The sequence below is a fragment of the Mastomys coucha genome, unplaced genomic scaffold, assembly GCF_008632895.1.
Source record: "Mastomys coucha isolate ucsf_1 unplaced genomic scaffold, UCSF_Mcou_1 pScaffold15, whole genome shotgun sequence".
Lineage (NCBI taxonomy): Eukaryota > Metazoa > Chordata > Mammalia > Rodentia > Muridae > Mastomys > Mastomys coucha.
Window position 1 is genome coordinate 147721318 of NW_022196897.1, and position 15128 is coordinate 147736445.

Genomic DNA, 15128 nt, shown 5'->3' on the forward strand with positions numbered 1-15128 from the left:
ATCACAGCAAAGAGATAAAACTATAACATATATGAACACTATATCATTATATACACTCATATCTTTCCTCCCCAGAGTTTTATTTTAATATAAATGTACTTGTAAGTATCTCTAAAATTGCTTTTTTGTGTGTGTTTTGGTGACAAAGCTGGTAAGTATGAGAAATATCTTGAGGTCTACGAAATTGAAAATACTACTTCACCTTTTATAGGAAAGCTTGCTGACCTCTGATCTAAGTGACTGCTTTCTATGTATCTGTTTTCTTCCCAGCCCTATGAGGAAGGTAAGACAAGGCACTGATGATCTCACATTCAGTGAAAGAAGCAAAAGGCTTGGGGGGGGGGGAGACATGACTCATACTCCTACATGGCCTTCTTCAGCAGCCTCCTAAGTATTCTTTCTGAAGCCTGGTTCTTGCCTCAGTCCATCTTCTCCATCCACTTTCTAGTTTGCATCAAGGGTATTCTTCTATAAAAGGGGTCTGCTTAAGCACTCCCAGCCAGGACTCTCACTGCCTCAGGAGAGGGTGAGGGAGGGAGAGGGAGAGGGAGGAGATAAGGAGGGAAGGAGGGAGGGAGGGAGACAGAGAGAGAGAGAGAGAGAGAGAGAGAGAGCACCACCATGAGGCTGTGTTTAGGGCTAAATGGTTTTGCATGATACTCCTGTTTCTTTTTTAAAAAAAATATTTGTTTTTACTATTTTAAATTACTTGTTTATGTGGGAAGGGTCTGGGTGCACAAGTGCAGGTGCCCTTGGAGGCCAGAGGCCTCATATCTAATTGGCTCTAACACTGAAGGTGGTTGTGGGGCACCTGATATGGGTGCTGGGACTCAGAGCAAGTAGGCTTGTTTACTGCTGCAGCATCTGTCCAACCCTAGTGCTTTTGTTCCACCTCAGGACTGCTCCTAACCATCTCTAACATGCTATGCTGAGCACCGTTCCTCTGCTGATCTGCATATCTACTTCTTTGACTTGAAATCTTCTTGCCAGCCCTAATAGCATTCTCGGTGATGATTTTCTCTCCTGTTTGAAAGCTTGATTTTGTGCCCATACACTCTGAGAAAGTTTGTCCTATGGATTTTTTTGTTTGTTTATTTTGAATTTCCCTTCTTGCTCCAATGGCATGGCGGGATCATCTTTATCTTAGCTGTCTTTCACTGGTGTGTGTTTGTTAGCTCTTCTAGTGCCCACTATTTGCTGAGTGTCTATTACAAACCAGGTACTACGCAGAGCACTTGCTATGAACTACTTGGTTACGCACTACTTGGTTATGCTCTTAATATTAGATCTGGGAAGTAAGTGGCATTAGTGTTATCAGTCTGTGCATGCTGGCATTGAGATTCAGACCAGTTAAGTCCCTTTCCCTGCCTAGAATCTAATGCTATATAAACACAAAGAAGAACTTGGTAACCTCTAGAGAATACGGGGCCACATAACAATACGAAACTTGACTTAATAAAGAAATAATACAAGCTAACTGTGTTAAAACCCTGGCTCAGTATTTTCCATTTACCAGCCATGTCACTTGGAAAATTACATGTACTTCTAAGTCAGCCTCTTTGTACCCAAACAGTGGAAGTAACAAAAGATTTTTAAGGAAAACAGCAAACGCCTTAGTTTAGCTGGCAGGGCCCAGAGGAGGCCCCTCACATTGCCCTCCAGGGATACAGCTCTGCAGGAAAGATCTGCTAGCAAGGATAAGAATACAGAGACAAAAGGGTACTCCTCCAGTGAGTGGAGAAGGAGAAGAGAGGTGTGGTTTATGGATCTCAGTGGAGTAGGGAAATGGAAATAGAAGCTGTGCATGGAACCAGAAATAATACACCTCACCAGTCCCGCTTACTTCTGAGATGTATCGAAGAGACTATGTCACCTTAAAGTTAAGGCAGTATCAGGTAGTAGTTCTTATCAAGGGCATGGAGTGGAATCTTTAGTCATGTCTAAGTGATATATTTAAGATCCAGGTTACCACGTATGGGGTTTCTATTCCCTGCAGTGATCAACTGTGTTCTAGATGGCATAGCAAAACAAACAAACAAAAGACCCAAGCATTTATGGTATTAAAGCTACTGAGCTTTGGTTATACGCTGTTACTGCAGCAAAGCTTATCTTCTCTTGACTGAGCCCCTTGAAGAAGAGGTGGGAATGTCTCCCTTTCTCCTGCATCACCTGATTTCCCCATGTGGTGGCTGCTAACGGGAGGGTTTGAGACTCTCCTTGCAAAGGATCTGCTTGGTGCATTTCTGTGCATAAATGACCATGGATGGCAATTTGTGAGCAAGGAAAGAAATAGGAGGTCAGAATAGGGAGTGCCTCTGACTTTTTCTTCTCTTGAGAAGCAATAAAGGTCGAATATAGAGAGACACTGCTGGGCTACAGATGGCCCTGGAGCAGACAAGCTTGCAGCTTCAGTATGAAGTGAAGAGAGCTGAGAGTTGCTGGAGCCACCATATTTTCTGCTCTAGATTTTAGGTCTTAACTTAAATCCCCCTGAAGAGATACAAAGCCTGTTACAACCTACGAACAAGCAAACTAACCAACTAGCAAACAAAACAACCTATCAATCATTAGTAGAAAGCAGGTTTGGGGAAAGCAAATAGAAGATAAACAATCCTACCAGTGGTCTTAGCCAGTGCATGATAGGAACAGAATTCAATAGTTGATATGAAGTCAGCTTTGAGTAGCGCCCCTGGCTACTTTATGCTTGTTATACTCCTGAGCCTACACAAGTTCATTTCTTGAGTAGAGACAATGAGAGTGGCCAACATTTATTCATCACCTGATGAGTGCCATACTTTAGTTCTGTCATCATATTGGAGCCTCACGTCTCCACACATCTCCACAAACAGTCCTACGACTGGTTGTTGTGGAGCTAATTCCTCTGATCAAATCTTGTCCTCCTAGAGGAAGACTAGTTATAGCTCAATGAGGAAATGAAAATTATAAACCTCAGGAAGCTCCTGAAACGAGATCCATAGGGCCTCTCTCCCTCTCCAAGGTCACAGGAGCTGTGATGCTTGCTGGGGGAGGGGATTCCTACTAGCACCATATACACAGCTCCAGGGACAGAGCTCTCATGAGTTATCATTCACTATCCACGATACAGGTAAGCTTCTTAGTGATGCAGCTGCTTTTGAGTTACCCATGCCTGTATTGGTTACTGAAATAAGCTCACTGGCTCACTAAGCTAAGTTTGTGTTGAATGGTTTCTTTGATCTGCCACTGGTACTCTATCTGAGGTGAACAGATGTTGGCTTGGTTTTTGAAGATCCTTAGTTCCCCCATTTGGAAGCCTACTTATAAGGCTTAAATTCTCTTTATTTCTAACCTGTATCTCTAGCCTACTCAAAATTTTCCCCAACCTTAAGTCTAAATTGCCTCCTTCTCCCTTTAAGAGAGACAAGAGTCCTTTGGAAGCACGGTTTTGAGCTAAAGCCCACCATGGTATCTCAGATCTGTACCAGATAATTCTTCCTTCTAGTTGAATGAAATTGGTTAAAACTCCACAGTTAGATGCTCAGAGGACAAGAGTCAGTGCTCGCTTTTGTTTCCCCGGGGCTCTGCTGAATCAGCTTTTGCCTTCTTGAGTGGGATGTAAAGAAAGTGTGTGTGGAAGAATGTGATTTGAGCTAGTCTGGGGAGGAAGAGGAAAGAGGAAAAGAAGATCAGAGAAATATGCCAGCTGTTGCATCAAGACAAATATTAAAGGAAGGGTTGGGGTTTTTCAAGACCTTTAGGTTATTTTATGGTGTTCGTTGTGATGTAATCTTTCATCTTCTTGTACACCCCTCAGGAAAAGCTGTGTTATTCCATTTGGCATTTTAGGATCTAGCTGGAAACAGGGTCAGAGTAAAGAGTAGTAAAGGTCAAGGAGACTTTGTTTTATTATACAAGCCCAAGCCCAGAAACATTCATCCTTAGTCTCAGCTAGAGAAGAACGGTAGTGCTGTGTCTCAACCCTCCAAATTCACACCTTCAGCTCCTTCCTATGCAGTTTGAAAGAGTTTAAAGACTGAACAACAGCCAAGATTTTCTTACTGTGCTACATAATTCAGATTTCCCTCTTACAACAGATACTTCATTATGTCTCTGTTCAGCTACCATGGCTAAGTTTGGGAGTGCTGTGTTCTGAGGTCTCTTCTGGTACTACTGGGCAAGTCTGAAGAGAGGAACAGTCCCATGTCAAAAGCTAATAAAGAGATGAAGAAAATCCTAAGATACCTATATCTATCTATCTATCTATCTATCTATCTATCTATCTATCTATCTATCTATCTATCTATCTAAAATTTCTGTATAAGATCTAAGCACATGATCATTAGATATCAAGTGCTAAAGGCCAAGGGCAGTATCATGCCTGCACACTTTCAGCTTCTCCACTTTGCTTTTAATCTGAGTCTAACACAGGGTAGATACACAGAACTGGATGAGAAATCACTAGAGTCTGGCCTATGGCCTACTACAGAGACTCAGGATCACTCTAGGATTGCAGCTCTAGTAAAGAGCTATATAGTCAAAGGAAGGATGGAAGCTCCATGTTTAAAGCAGTGATACCTGCTTTAAAAATGATGCAGTAGCCTCTGAGATGGCAAGTTACTTGTCCCATGTCAATTAACTAGACTTGGAGGCAGGATATCAGATATATCTGATTCCCATAATTTTGAGCAAACTTTTGAAACCAGGTGTCTCTGATTCTCATGATTTCAAGAAAATTTCTCCAGGATGCTTTATAAAAGAGAACATTTCAAGTAGAGTTGGACCAATGTGGCTGTCAGTTTCCTACCCAGGCAATATTATTTTTACATCTATCTTGGCTTCTTGTACCATATGTGGCTTGTTCTTCTGTGGATAAAGAAGTTATGAACATACCTCTCCTACCTCCCCAGGGCCTCAGTCTTAGCATTTGCAAAATGAGATATCTCTCTAAAGAAAGGACATTTACTGTCTCTCTCAGTTCCTGTAGCGGTAAGGGCCCATTATGGAGAGAGGAGAAAGAAATGCTGGATGACATAGCTCACTTCAGGCTTAGACTTGCAAAAAGATAGCAGGTTTACAATGGGTCCATGCTTCTTGCCTGTTGTGGTTGGACAATAGTTTTAGACCATCCTTAATGGGCAAGACAGAGCTGTGGGTGACACTTGCCCCAATATCTCATGCTTCATTATTCTGAGGCTTCACTTTCAGTACCTACTCCAAGGGTGGCACTTTAATGGGATCGTTAGAGTGTTTACTAGATTAAAACTGTGGCTGTCTTCTGCAAAGCAACTCTACAAATAGCTTTATGGGTTTCTGGATTTATTTTGTCTCAATGATTCGGCTCAGTTTGCAAATCAAATCAAAGCTGATTTTTCTAACTGCCTTTCCTGCACACCCAGCAGGAGTCTGCAGAGCCAGCTGCATTCTCCCAAAGGCTGGTGCCAATGGCAGGAGTGTTACTGCCTACTGGCAGCTAGAGTGGTTACAACCAACTGCTGGAAGACTGGAAGATGGGCAAGTGTGGACTTATCGACCCTATTTGAGCAAGGCATCGGAGAACGAGTCGGAGGAAGTCAATTCTATTTCTAAAAGGAGAAAAACTAGATAGGCTATGTGGCTTTGAGGACTGATTAGCAGGCATTATAAGAAGCTAAAATCACAGTGCTCTTTCCAATTGAAGTGTCCAAAAGTAAGAGGAACTCTTGGCAACTGGTGTGTCCAAAAGTAGAAGGAGCTTCCTGAAGGAGTAGTAAAATTCTTGTCCACATGAAGCATAACTAAAGACCAACCTGTTTTTTTGTTTTTTGCTTTTTTTGGTTTTTGTTTGTTTGTTAGTGGGGATTGTAGACCACAGAGTTGTTACTCTATTTTTTATCTTACTCTATCCTCTGAGAGCCCAGTCCTGGTATAGAGTTTACATTTTAAAATAAAAGTGGACTTGGAAGAAAAATAACTCAGCAGCTCTCTGTCTACTTATCTATCGAATGATCCATTCATTCATGGAAGTATCTATCTACCCATCTGTTTACTGACCCAACAAAGCACCATCCATCTGTCTATCCATCCATCCATCTGCATATTTGTTCAGCAAAGTTTACTGAGCATCAGTGTGTGCTAAGAACTGGAAACACAGTGATCATCAAAATAGATACTTAGGTCACTTGGCATCCAGCAGGACAGTAAATATTAATCATATACATGCTTATTGGCTGAGATGAGTACCACAACCAAAGTGGAAATTTTGTGTATGTTACTTTGTGGTAAGGATGCTCTTCTTTAGAAAGTAAGATTTATATTGCAACTTAAAAATGTCTGTATGTTAAGCTGATACTTATGATGGCTAGATAGATACATATGGTGGTTCATGATGACAAAAAGGGCCATATGGTTGAAAGTAAATTCATATATTCAAGAATTTAAAAAGAGGTACTCAAGTGCTATCTCTTGTCTTGCAAGCATGAAGCCCTGGGTTGCGATCTCTAGAATCTATGATGAAAAGCTATATCCAGTGGCATGAAGATGTAATCCCAGTCTTGGTGATGTAGAAGAGAGTGACAGGTAGATCCCTAGGTGGTTGTGAGACAGCTATATTGGCCTATATGAAAAAGTTTTAGGCCAATGGGAGCTCTTGTCTCAAAGAAAAGATGAAATGTACTTGAGAATTAAGTTGTTTTTTGACTCTCACACATGTACCATGCACATATACATTCCCCACACATGTGTAAATACATGTGTACACCCCCCACATATACATAAATATATAAACAAATAAATAAATAAATACATAGCATTGTTTTTTAAATAAAGCTAGGATGACTCAGTAGGCAAAGGGATTTTCTTTGTCCTTTGACTATTTGCTTTTAAGTCCAAAAATTTGAGTTTGATCCCTAGAAGCACATGGTAGATAAAGAGAATAAACTCCTGCAAGTAGCCTTCTGATCTTGATACATGTTCTGTGACATGTTAGCTCTACCCTATATACCACAAAGCAAGCAAACAAACAAACAAATGTTATTCTAAAAATTAATTGAACAAAGACTATGTGTTGGAGTGCAGTGGGTAAGAGGAGAGAAGTCTGAAGGAGGCTCAAGGTGAATCAGGGCTCATATAATGCAGGAAAGAAAGGATTGTGGTGAAGAAAAAGCAGCAAGTTTCAGAAGGATACAGAGAGGGCCCAGGAGAGTGATTGGGTCAGGGCCTTGGGCTGGATATAACACCAGATTCTGAGAGAGGAACTGTCTCTTCTGCTTCCGCACCTGAACACCATGATCAGCAATTCTTTCTACTTAGCCTCTTCTGGTCAACCCCAAAGGGCGTGCATTCAGCAACTTGGGCAGCAGCAGCAGATACAGGTAGGACTGCTGTTTATAATAAGGCTGATACTTCTTCTACGATAATGCTTGTTTTATTTCTTATTTGACTTTCAGCCCATCTGGGTTCTAAGTATCACATTCCAAGTTCCCACAAACTCCCTAGGAAAGCCAACGACAACTTAAAATTAAGTTAGCCCATTGACTATTTCACGCATGTAAAGTGCATTCTGATTACTCACTTATTCTTTCCTCTCTTGTCTCCCTCCCATCTCAAACCCTCTCTTGGAAGAGTTTCTTTCCAGGATTCATGAAATTTCCGTTTATCTTGTGACCCATTTAGTTTTGCCAGGGCCATCTGTATATTCACTGGATTGGAACTGTCCATTGGAGTCTAGTGGGTCACTAAGGGCTACACAATTGAAGGCAATGGCTCCCCTCCACCTTAACTTCTCAGTAGCAACAAATAGTTCCACAGTAAAGTTAACTGCCTCACCGTCCTCTTCCATCCATGTCTGATTATTGATGGGCCTGTTCTTGTGTAGACCCAGTGAAGGTCTCCTCAGCTGCTGTAATTTCCTGATTGAAATGATTGTCTTTTCCCAGATAGCATGTGATAGCCCTTCTCAAGAACCCATATTTAAATTGATCATCTTTGCTTCCTAGTTTACTGCCTTCCTTTTAAAGTCTTGTTTCAAAACTAAAACAATGCTTATTTACACATTATTCTGTTTTTCTCCCCACAACTCCAAGAAGGTCTATTGCCAGGGTCAGCAAAGGAATTTGAAATGTTCTGGAATCTATCACACTTGGGGCAACTCTAGCAGCATTTTGCTATCCCTCGACCAAAGGGTGTGATGTAACTTGTGGTAGAGATAGCAGGAAGAGGATCTTGGCTTGGCACCCAGTTCTTCATTTCAGGTATGTACAGCATCAGGATGTGACCAAGAGTTTACAACCAGAATGTCCTCTGGCATCCAGTCTAAGTTCACCAGTGTTATTTCTTTTGTAACTTCCAGAGAGCCTGGTAGAGGGAGGGTCAGAGTCTAACGAAGACTAGGAGGTCTTCTTACTCTGAGCCAAGACAACTGCAGAGAAATTTGTATTCACCATAGATCCAGCCTTACTTTGACACTTCCTGAAAAAAAAAGATTCTTGCTCATGCTATCCCATTCTTATTTACCAGTTACAGATTTCTTTCGAGAGACCTTCCTGAACAGATCATTAGAACATGTCTCTAAATCCTTGCCTCAGGCTCTGCTTCCAGAGATCACAAGGAGACACACATTAGAGCCAGTGAGTATATAACATAAAAGGTAATGGTTTTAAGGTCAATTCAGAATGACTCCAAATGAGTACTTATGGCTGAAACACATGATAATTATCTGCCTCTATGGGCTTCACACAGCTGAGCATGGACAACAGCTAAAGAACCCAAGGTCGGGAACAAGACAGCACCAAGTTACTTTATCACCAGAGTACTGGTCTGATATCTGGCATGTGATCTCTCTCCAGACATGGTATGTCTGTCAGCAGATCCCCAAGGAAGGTGCCAGGATGGCAGAAGGGTAGAGATACTTAAAGAGAGTGATGACGTATTTCTGGGACTTTATAATGTTGATGGCTATAAGTAAGATGCCTGAGATCAAATATTTCCCTGCTAAAAATATTAACAGCAAAATCCTACCTAGAAGAAATTTGATCTAGGTAGTAAAAAAAAGGAATAACTCGTGTATCTATCCTTCATTTCAAAGCCTTGTGGGAAATACATGGATTCAGGCAGCATTTGCTTTTGCTTGACTTTGGGATATTTCAAGTGCAATGATTGATACGGAGTGGACATTAATCAACTATGAATCTCCTTCCTTCAACCTTAGCGTTGTATTTCTCAAGACTCCTTCTTCTCTGTGGCTGTGTTGATGAAGGATGGCTCCCTGAACAATGATAGGTTGTTTCTCAGCATTAGGTCATTCTCCCAGGTTGTAATGGAGTCTCTATTTTAGGGGAGGAAGTGTTGAATCTCAGGGTAGTATAAAAGCAGGATGTAGATGCTGAAATGCCTTAAAGATCATTGTCTGGGCTTAGTCAGCTGGGAATTCACACACTCATCCTTGCACCCCTATCCTTTCACATACTCACATTTTACCTGTGCAAATACAGAAGACACAGTTATACTATGGAGAAATAGACTGCATGCTTGTTCCTGTTCTTACAATGTCTTTGGAGAAGCTAGTGTAGTGGCACTCTATACTTCTAAGAACTATGGTCCTGAGACTGGTAGGAAAGCACAGTTTTACATACCATCCCACCACCCTCACATGAACCTGTTGCTTCTCAAATCTCATGTTCCCAATTCTCAGGTGAAACAGACGTAGTAAACTACTTTTTGGAAGGATCTGTGTCTCATTGTGTCCTTAGAAGTCATAACAAGAACAGCGATCACCTTGGTCTTTTCCCTGTCTAAAGTGAAAAAGTACCTGGAAGCCAGGGGATAGATATTATTACTCTGGATAAGGCATTTTCTCTGTGCTTTCTCTCTCCTCTCTGGCTGCCTATTTAGGAGGGATGCTGCAGACACCAGCTTCCTGATGGCTGTCTAGAATGTCCATGCTACCCAATTGATGATGTCCTTCCTTTTACATTATCTGTTTTTTTCAGTGACAAAGCCTGCAAGGTCTGTGATTTGTGTCACTTCTATCTGCAGACCATCAATCCCCCTACCTCAAGAAGACCATTTTATTTCTTTCCACAGTCATTTGAGTTCCTCAGAGGGAACAAGTTAGGGACATAACAGCCTTAGTGACTTCTTATCACCAAGAGTCCCAATGCTCCATCTTCTTCCTGTACCATCCCTTTGGTGCCTATATATCTAGTTGAATTCTTAGAATTTAGAAACATTCTAAGAAGTCAAGTTCAGAGAGCATGCTTTGCTAGTTATGTTTTCTAGCCTATCCCTGTCTGTATCTTTCTCTGTGTCTGTCTTTATATCTACTCACTCACTTACTCACTCACTCACCCAATCACTCACTCATTCACTCACTCACTCACTCACTCACTCACTCACTCACTGTTTCTCCCCTTCTACCCAAATGTATGTGACTCCTTTGCTTGTACACATGTGTGTACAATCACACACACATGCATACATATACAAACTCAAGTCATTGCCTTTGTCTATTATAGCTGCAATAATATGTATGCTTATATTTATAAATTTTATACCCTTGGAAGTAAACTGTGAAATTGTGTATGCTGTAAATAAATGCAGAGACTAGAACCCAATTTTGTTTCATGTGTATTGGTGGGGGAAGTTCTTGTTGAAAATATCAATTCTGTAAGAAAAAGATAAACCTGATTTCTAACCATTCAACCTTGTAATAGGTTAAATGATAACAAACCACTCATTGATTTTGTTTTTTTTTTAAAAAGGTAATAAACAGAAACATGTACCAATTGAAAGAGCCAGGCAATTCAATTATAATTAGGAGAACAAAAGTGATGAGCCTGAACAATGCTGCATTCGTGTTTGGGGATAAGTGTTGGGATGCAGAGGACATAACAATACGGTGTCTGCTCACTTGTTTTAAAGCTGCCAGTACTAATCACCTCATATTTGAGAACCATGAATCAACTGAATAAAGTACAAAACCTCAGCTACAGCTCTAATAGAGAAGCTTAAAGAAAAACACCCACACAAAGAAAGACACACACAGAGACCCCTACTCATACGTATATCAGATTAATTTTAAAGTATTTTACTTCTATTTCCATTACTCGGTTGGTTGGTTTATGTACTGCCTGTCCATCCAATCCATCTATCCATCCATCCATCCATCCATCCATGCATCCATTCATCCATCCATCCACCCATCCACCCATCCGTCCATCCATCCATCCATCCATCCATCCATCCATCCATCCATCCATCCATCCATCCATCCAATATATATTTTGGCATTCTTACTATGCCTTAAGCTCTACGCTATCAGCATATTCTTAGGAGATACATGCTCTAGATGCAAATGACCCCAAGAAATACAAATCTTTCCTTTTGTTTCAAAGTTTGCCTAAACTTCCCTTATGTGAACACAAGTTGTATTAGTGAAGAACAGCTATAGTCAGACAAGGACATGTCAACATACCTTTCGTAGCCAGACGCACACAGTTGATTTTTGTCTCCTAGGGGGGAAAAGAATGAGACAGCACTTAATTAATTGTTGATTATATAAGGATTATTATATAAAAATACTTAGGGAATTGTGTATACACATATGTATTTAATTATAATTTAAAATTTGTCCTTTCCATTTTTTTCTCTGCTATTGGGATCACCTTTTAATTTCAGCTCTCTGTTTCCTCTCAGGCTCAGAACATATGCTGTTCTGTTTCATGATACCTGTTACCTACTCAACCTTTTCATCAGGCAGAAGTATGGTATAAATATACTAGTACCCAGAAAGTTAAGCAGTCCTTAGTGGTTATTTGAGAGTTTACAGCATCCTTTGTTCTCAAGTGTGAAGTAGCAGATGAAAGGAAGCCTCTCTTGAGAAACTTTGTTGTAAGTAGCAATGCATCTATGTGGACAGAGTGAAGGAACATGTGACCAGAGTCAAGTCTGTGTGGCCTGTGTTGTGAATCACACCATCAGATAATTGCTTTGGTCCTGAGATTTTTGATAGGTTTTATAGTCTTTAAAAACTCCCCAGCTCTCTCTCTTATGTGTATGTGTGTGCGCATGCATATACCAGCCTCTGTCTTTTTGTTTCTCTGTCCCTCTATAAATGTGCTTGCCGTGTGAATGTGTATCTGTGAATCTGTGTGTCTGTTAGTCTGTTTATAAAATCTTTACCAAGTGAACTTTTAGCTGTTTCCAAGTGAACCGGTTGCACAAATCTGTGACCTTGCTGGCATGCTGTGGAGCTACAGCAAACTGTGCTCATGAGGAGAATTTTCTCAGCCTTCTCTCCTGGAACTCATTTCCCAGGAGGTCCTAGAGCCAGCAGAAATCCCAGCTGACTAAATTAAAGTTTGAAGGCAATGTAGCAAAAAAAAAAAAAAAAAAAAAAAAAAAAAAAAAAAAAAAAAAAAAAAAAAAAAAGGAAATGCAAGGAAGGCAAAGGTATGGGATACCAAACCCAATATCTACCAGGAATCCGGGGCTTAATATAGGATCTACTCTATCTTGAAGGTATTTGGGTCCATCTGGTTACAAAGATACACTGCAGCAATAAACCCTATGGACTTCCACGAATAGAAACAGCAAAGGGTTTTATCTTCTCAGACTATCATGTAGGTGTGTGGCTGGGTCTGAGGGAGGAGATAGAGAGACACAACATAGAAATTACATATTTACTCTGAGAGATCAAGGTGGCTATTCTATCCATTTTAACCCCAAGGGAAAACATGCTGAAAGGGAAAACTAGCAATCAAATGCCATGAATCAGAAGTGCCATTCTACTCCCTCTCATCAGCTAGAAGTAGTCATATGGCCACTCCCACATTCACTGAGGAAGGGAAATCGCATCTTCTGTATGCTCTACCCAGAAGCAGAGAAGAAGCAGTTGCTGGCAGAATCTTTTCCATCTATGCAGAGCTCTTGAAACGCTATAACCTGTCTCTTTTCTTAGCTCAAATAGAGCTCCCTATAATGAAGTCCTGCTGTCCTGACTCTAGTGCCTGCCTGCACGGAAAGTTTGTCCTTGCTTGTAGAGGAAAAGGGAAGAAATACTGAAAGATAATTGTCAGATCATAAATGCTCTGCATCAATAAACCCCTCTAAGATTAGTGTTCAAGTCTTCCGAGCCACCTTTGATTCATCCTGAGACACCTTCCCTTTTATGTCTCTCAAGGAGCAATAGCAAGAACAGAAAAACACAGTCTTTATTAAGTCTTGTCCATACATCATGGTCTGACTATTGTATTTTTATTATTTATATTGAGCTTCTAGTAGCACAGCCAACCTCCCATTCCAAGTAAAGAATCATATTTATCACTATGGGTGCTATCTTATTTGTTCTGATACTAATAGTCTATCCTATTTTCTTATTTTTTTATTAGAGTTTTCTTTATTTACAATATCTCCTTTCCCAGGTTCCCCCCCCAAAAATAAAAAAATAAAAAAAAATAAATTAAAAAAACCCCAAACTAAAACAATCCCCTATTCCCTCCCCCTCCCCCTGATCACCATCCCATCCTCTTCTGATTACTGACCCTGGCATTCCCCTACACTGGGGCATAGAACCTTCACAGGGCCAAGGGCCTCATCTCCCATTGATGACCAACTTGGCCATCCTCTGCTATACACATGCTGCTGGAGTCATGAGTCCCCCCATGTGTACTCTTTAGTTGGAGTTTTAGTTCCTGAGAACTCTGAGGGTACTAGATAGTTCACATTGTTGTTCATTCTAAAGGGGCTGCAAACCCTTCAACTCCTTGGGTCCTTTCTCTAGCTCCTTCATTGGGGACCCTGTACTCAGTCAATAGATGGCTGTGAGCCTCTACTTCTGTATTAGTCGGGTACTGTCAGAGCCTCTCTATCCTATTTTAATCTCAGAATCTAATAATTTATCTCATTTCTATCACTTACACATTGTTAGAAAGCCTTTTTCTGATATTTAATCCAAATAATTAGTCAGTAGCAACCAGGAGAATGCCAGTAATAAAGAATGCATGACAAGCTGTCATCCTGACTGGCATTCACTTAAACATCAGAGTCTTTGAACTAACCAGTTACAGGTTCACCTGACTGCGTAACCAATTTGGATATTTTAAATAGCTCAAGTGTTCATGCTTTTTAACTTCCACGTGGTAGAGGCTCGAGATGATGGTTAAGTTCATTGTAGATATGGATTCTCTATCTAATACATTCACCTAGCCTGTTAGTCTGAGGTGCTTCTTAAAGGAAGATGGTTAGGTTGGCATGACTGGTTCTTTGGAATGAGTGTTTCTTTTCTCATTATGAAAATGTCCCTGTAAAAATAAATAACTAAATTTTACAAGATGAAAAACCATGTGTTAAACAATTCAACAAATCATGGTTCAAATATGTGAAGTATTCCTTTTAGGATTACATATGAAAATTGAACCCTCATATATATATATATGTATATTATATATGTTTAATATATATAATATATATATGTATGTGTGTATATATATATGTATATATATATATACACACACACACACACACACACACATATATATATATATATATGCTATTTTTAAATTAAGGAATATATCCAGAAGACAAAAATAAAAATGACCAACAAAGCATGTAGAAAAGATGAACTGATATCCAAAAGGCTTGTACATGATGGTAAAGCTAACAAACTAATATTTTGCTTCTGAAATTTGGAGAAAGAGGATGGTCTGTAAGTTACTGTCATTTTTTCCAGTTCTGTGCTTAAAGAGCCTGAGACAGAAAGTGTGACCCTCAGGGAACTGAAGCCCTCCAAAGGGTAGGATCACACTGACTACCTCTGGGAAACTGAAGAGTGGGAGAGGTGTAAGATGTGAGTCAGAGCCTCATCAACTTCAAATTGGTGCAAAGGAAAAAGATTTTGAAAATGTTATATAAGAAAACTTGGCATTTTTATGCATGGCAGTTACATGTAACAGTGGGTGAAGGCTGGATGAAGCCACGACTGCTGGAGTAATTGGAAAAGACAGTCATCCTTTGCTATCTAAGCTAGATATTGTCCAGAACCTCCATGGATACCAAACCCACAAATGTTTAAGTTCCTTAAGAATGTCCTCCATATCCACATATCTAAACTTTAAAGAGATGTGACCCAGTCTTTCTACCTAAGAAGGTACTCTCAGAGAATCCATATCCACAGT

The 15128-nt window shown here is 40.3% G+C and overlaps 1 protein-coding gene across 23 annotated transcripts in view; it reads right to left on the minus strand.

Annotated features, from left to right (window-relative positions):
- The window catches only part of Ptprt (protein tyrosine phosphatase receptor type T), a 1176099-nt gene that overhangs the window by 258840 nt on the left and 902131 nt on the right, over positions 1-15128 (minus strand). For all 23 annotated transcript variants that reach the window (XR_004119009.1, XR_004119008.1, XM_031372635.1 and 20 more), the window contains exon 13: positions 11429-11465. Coding sequence is in view for 21 of the 23 variants with exons in the window: in XM_031372635.1 (XP_031228495.1) it covers positions 11429-11465 (37 nt within the window). In the remaining 2 variants the exon portion in view is untranslated. The remainder of the gene's footprint in view (positions 1-11428; positions 11466-15128) is intronic.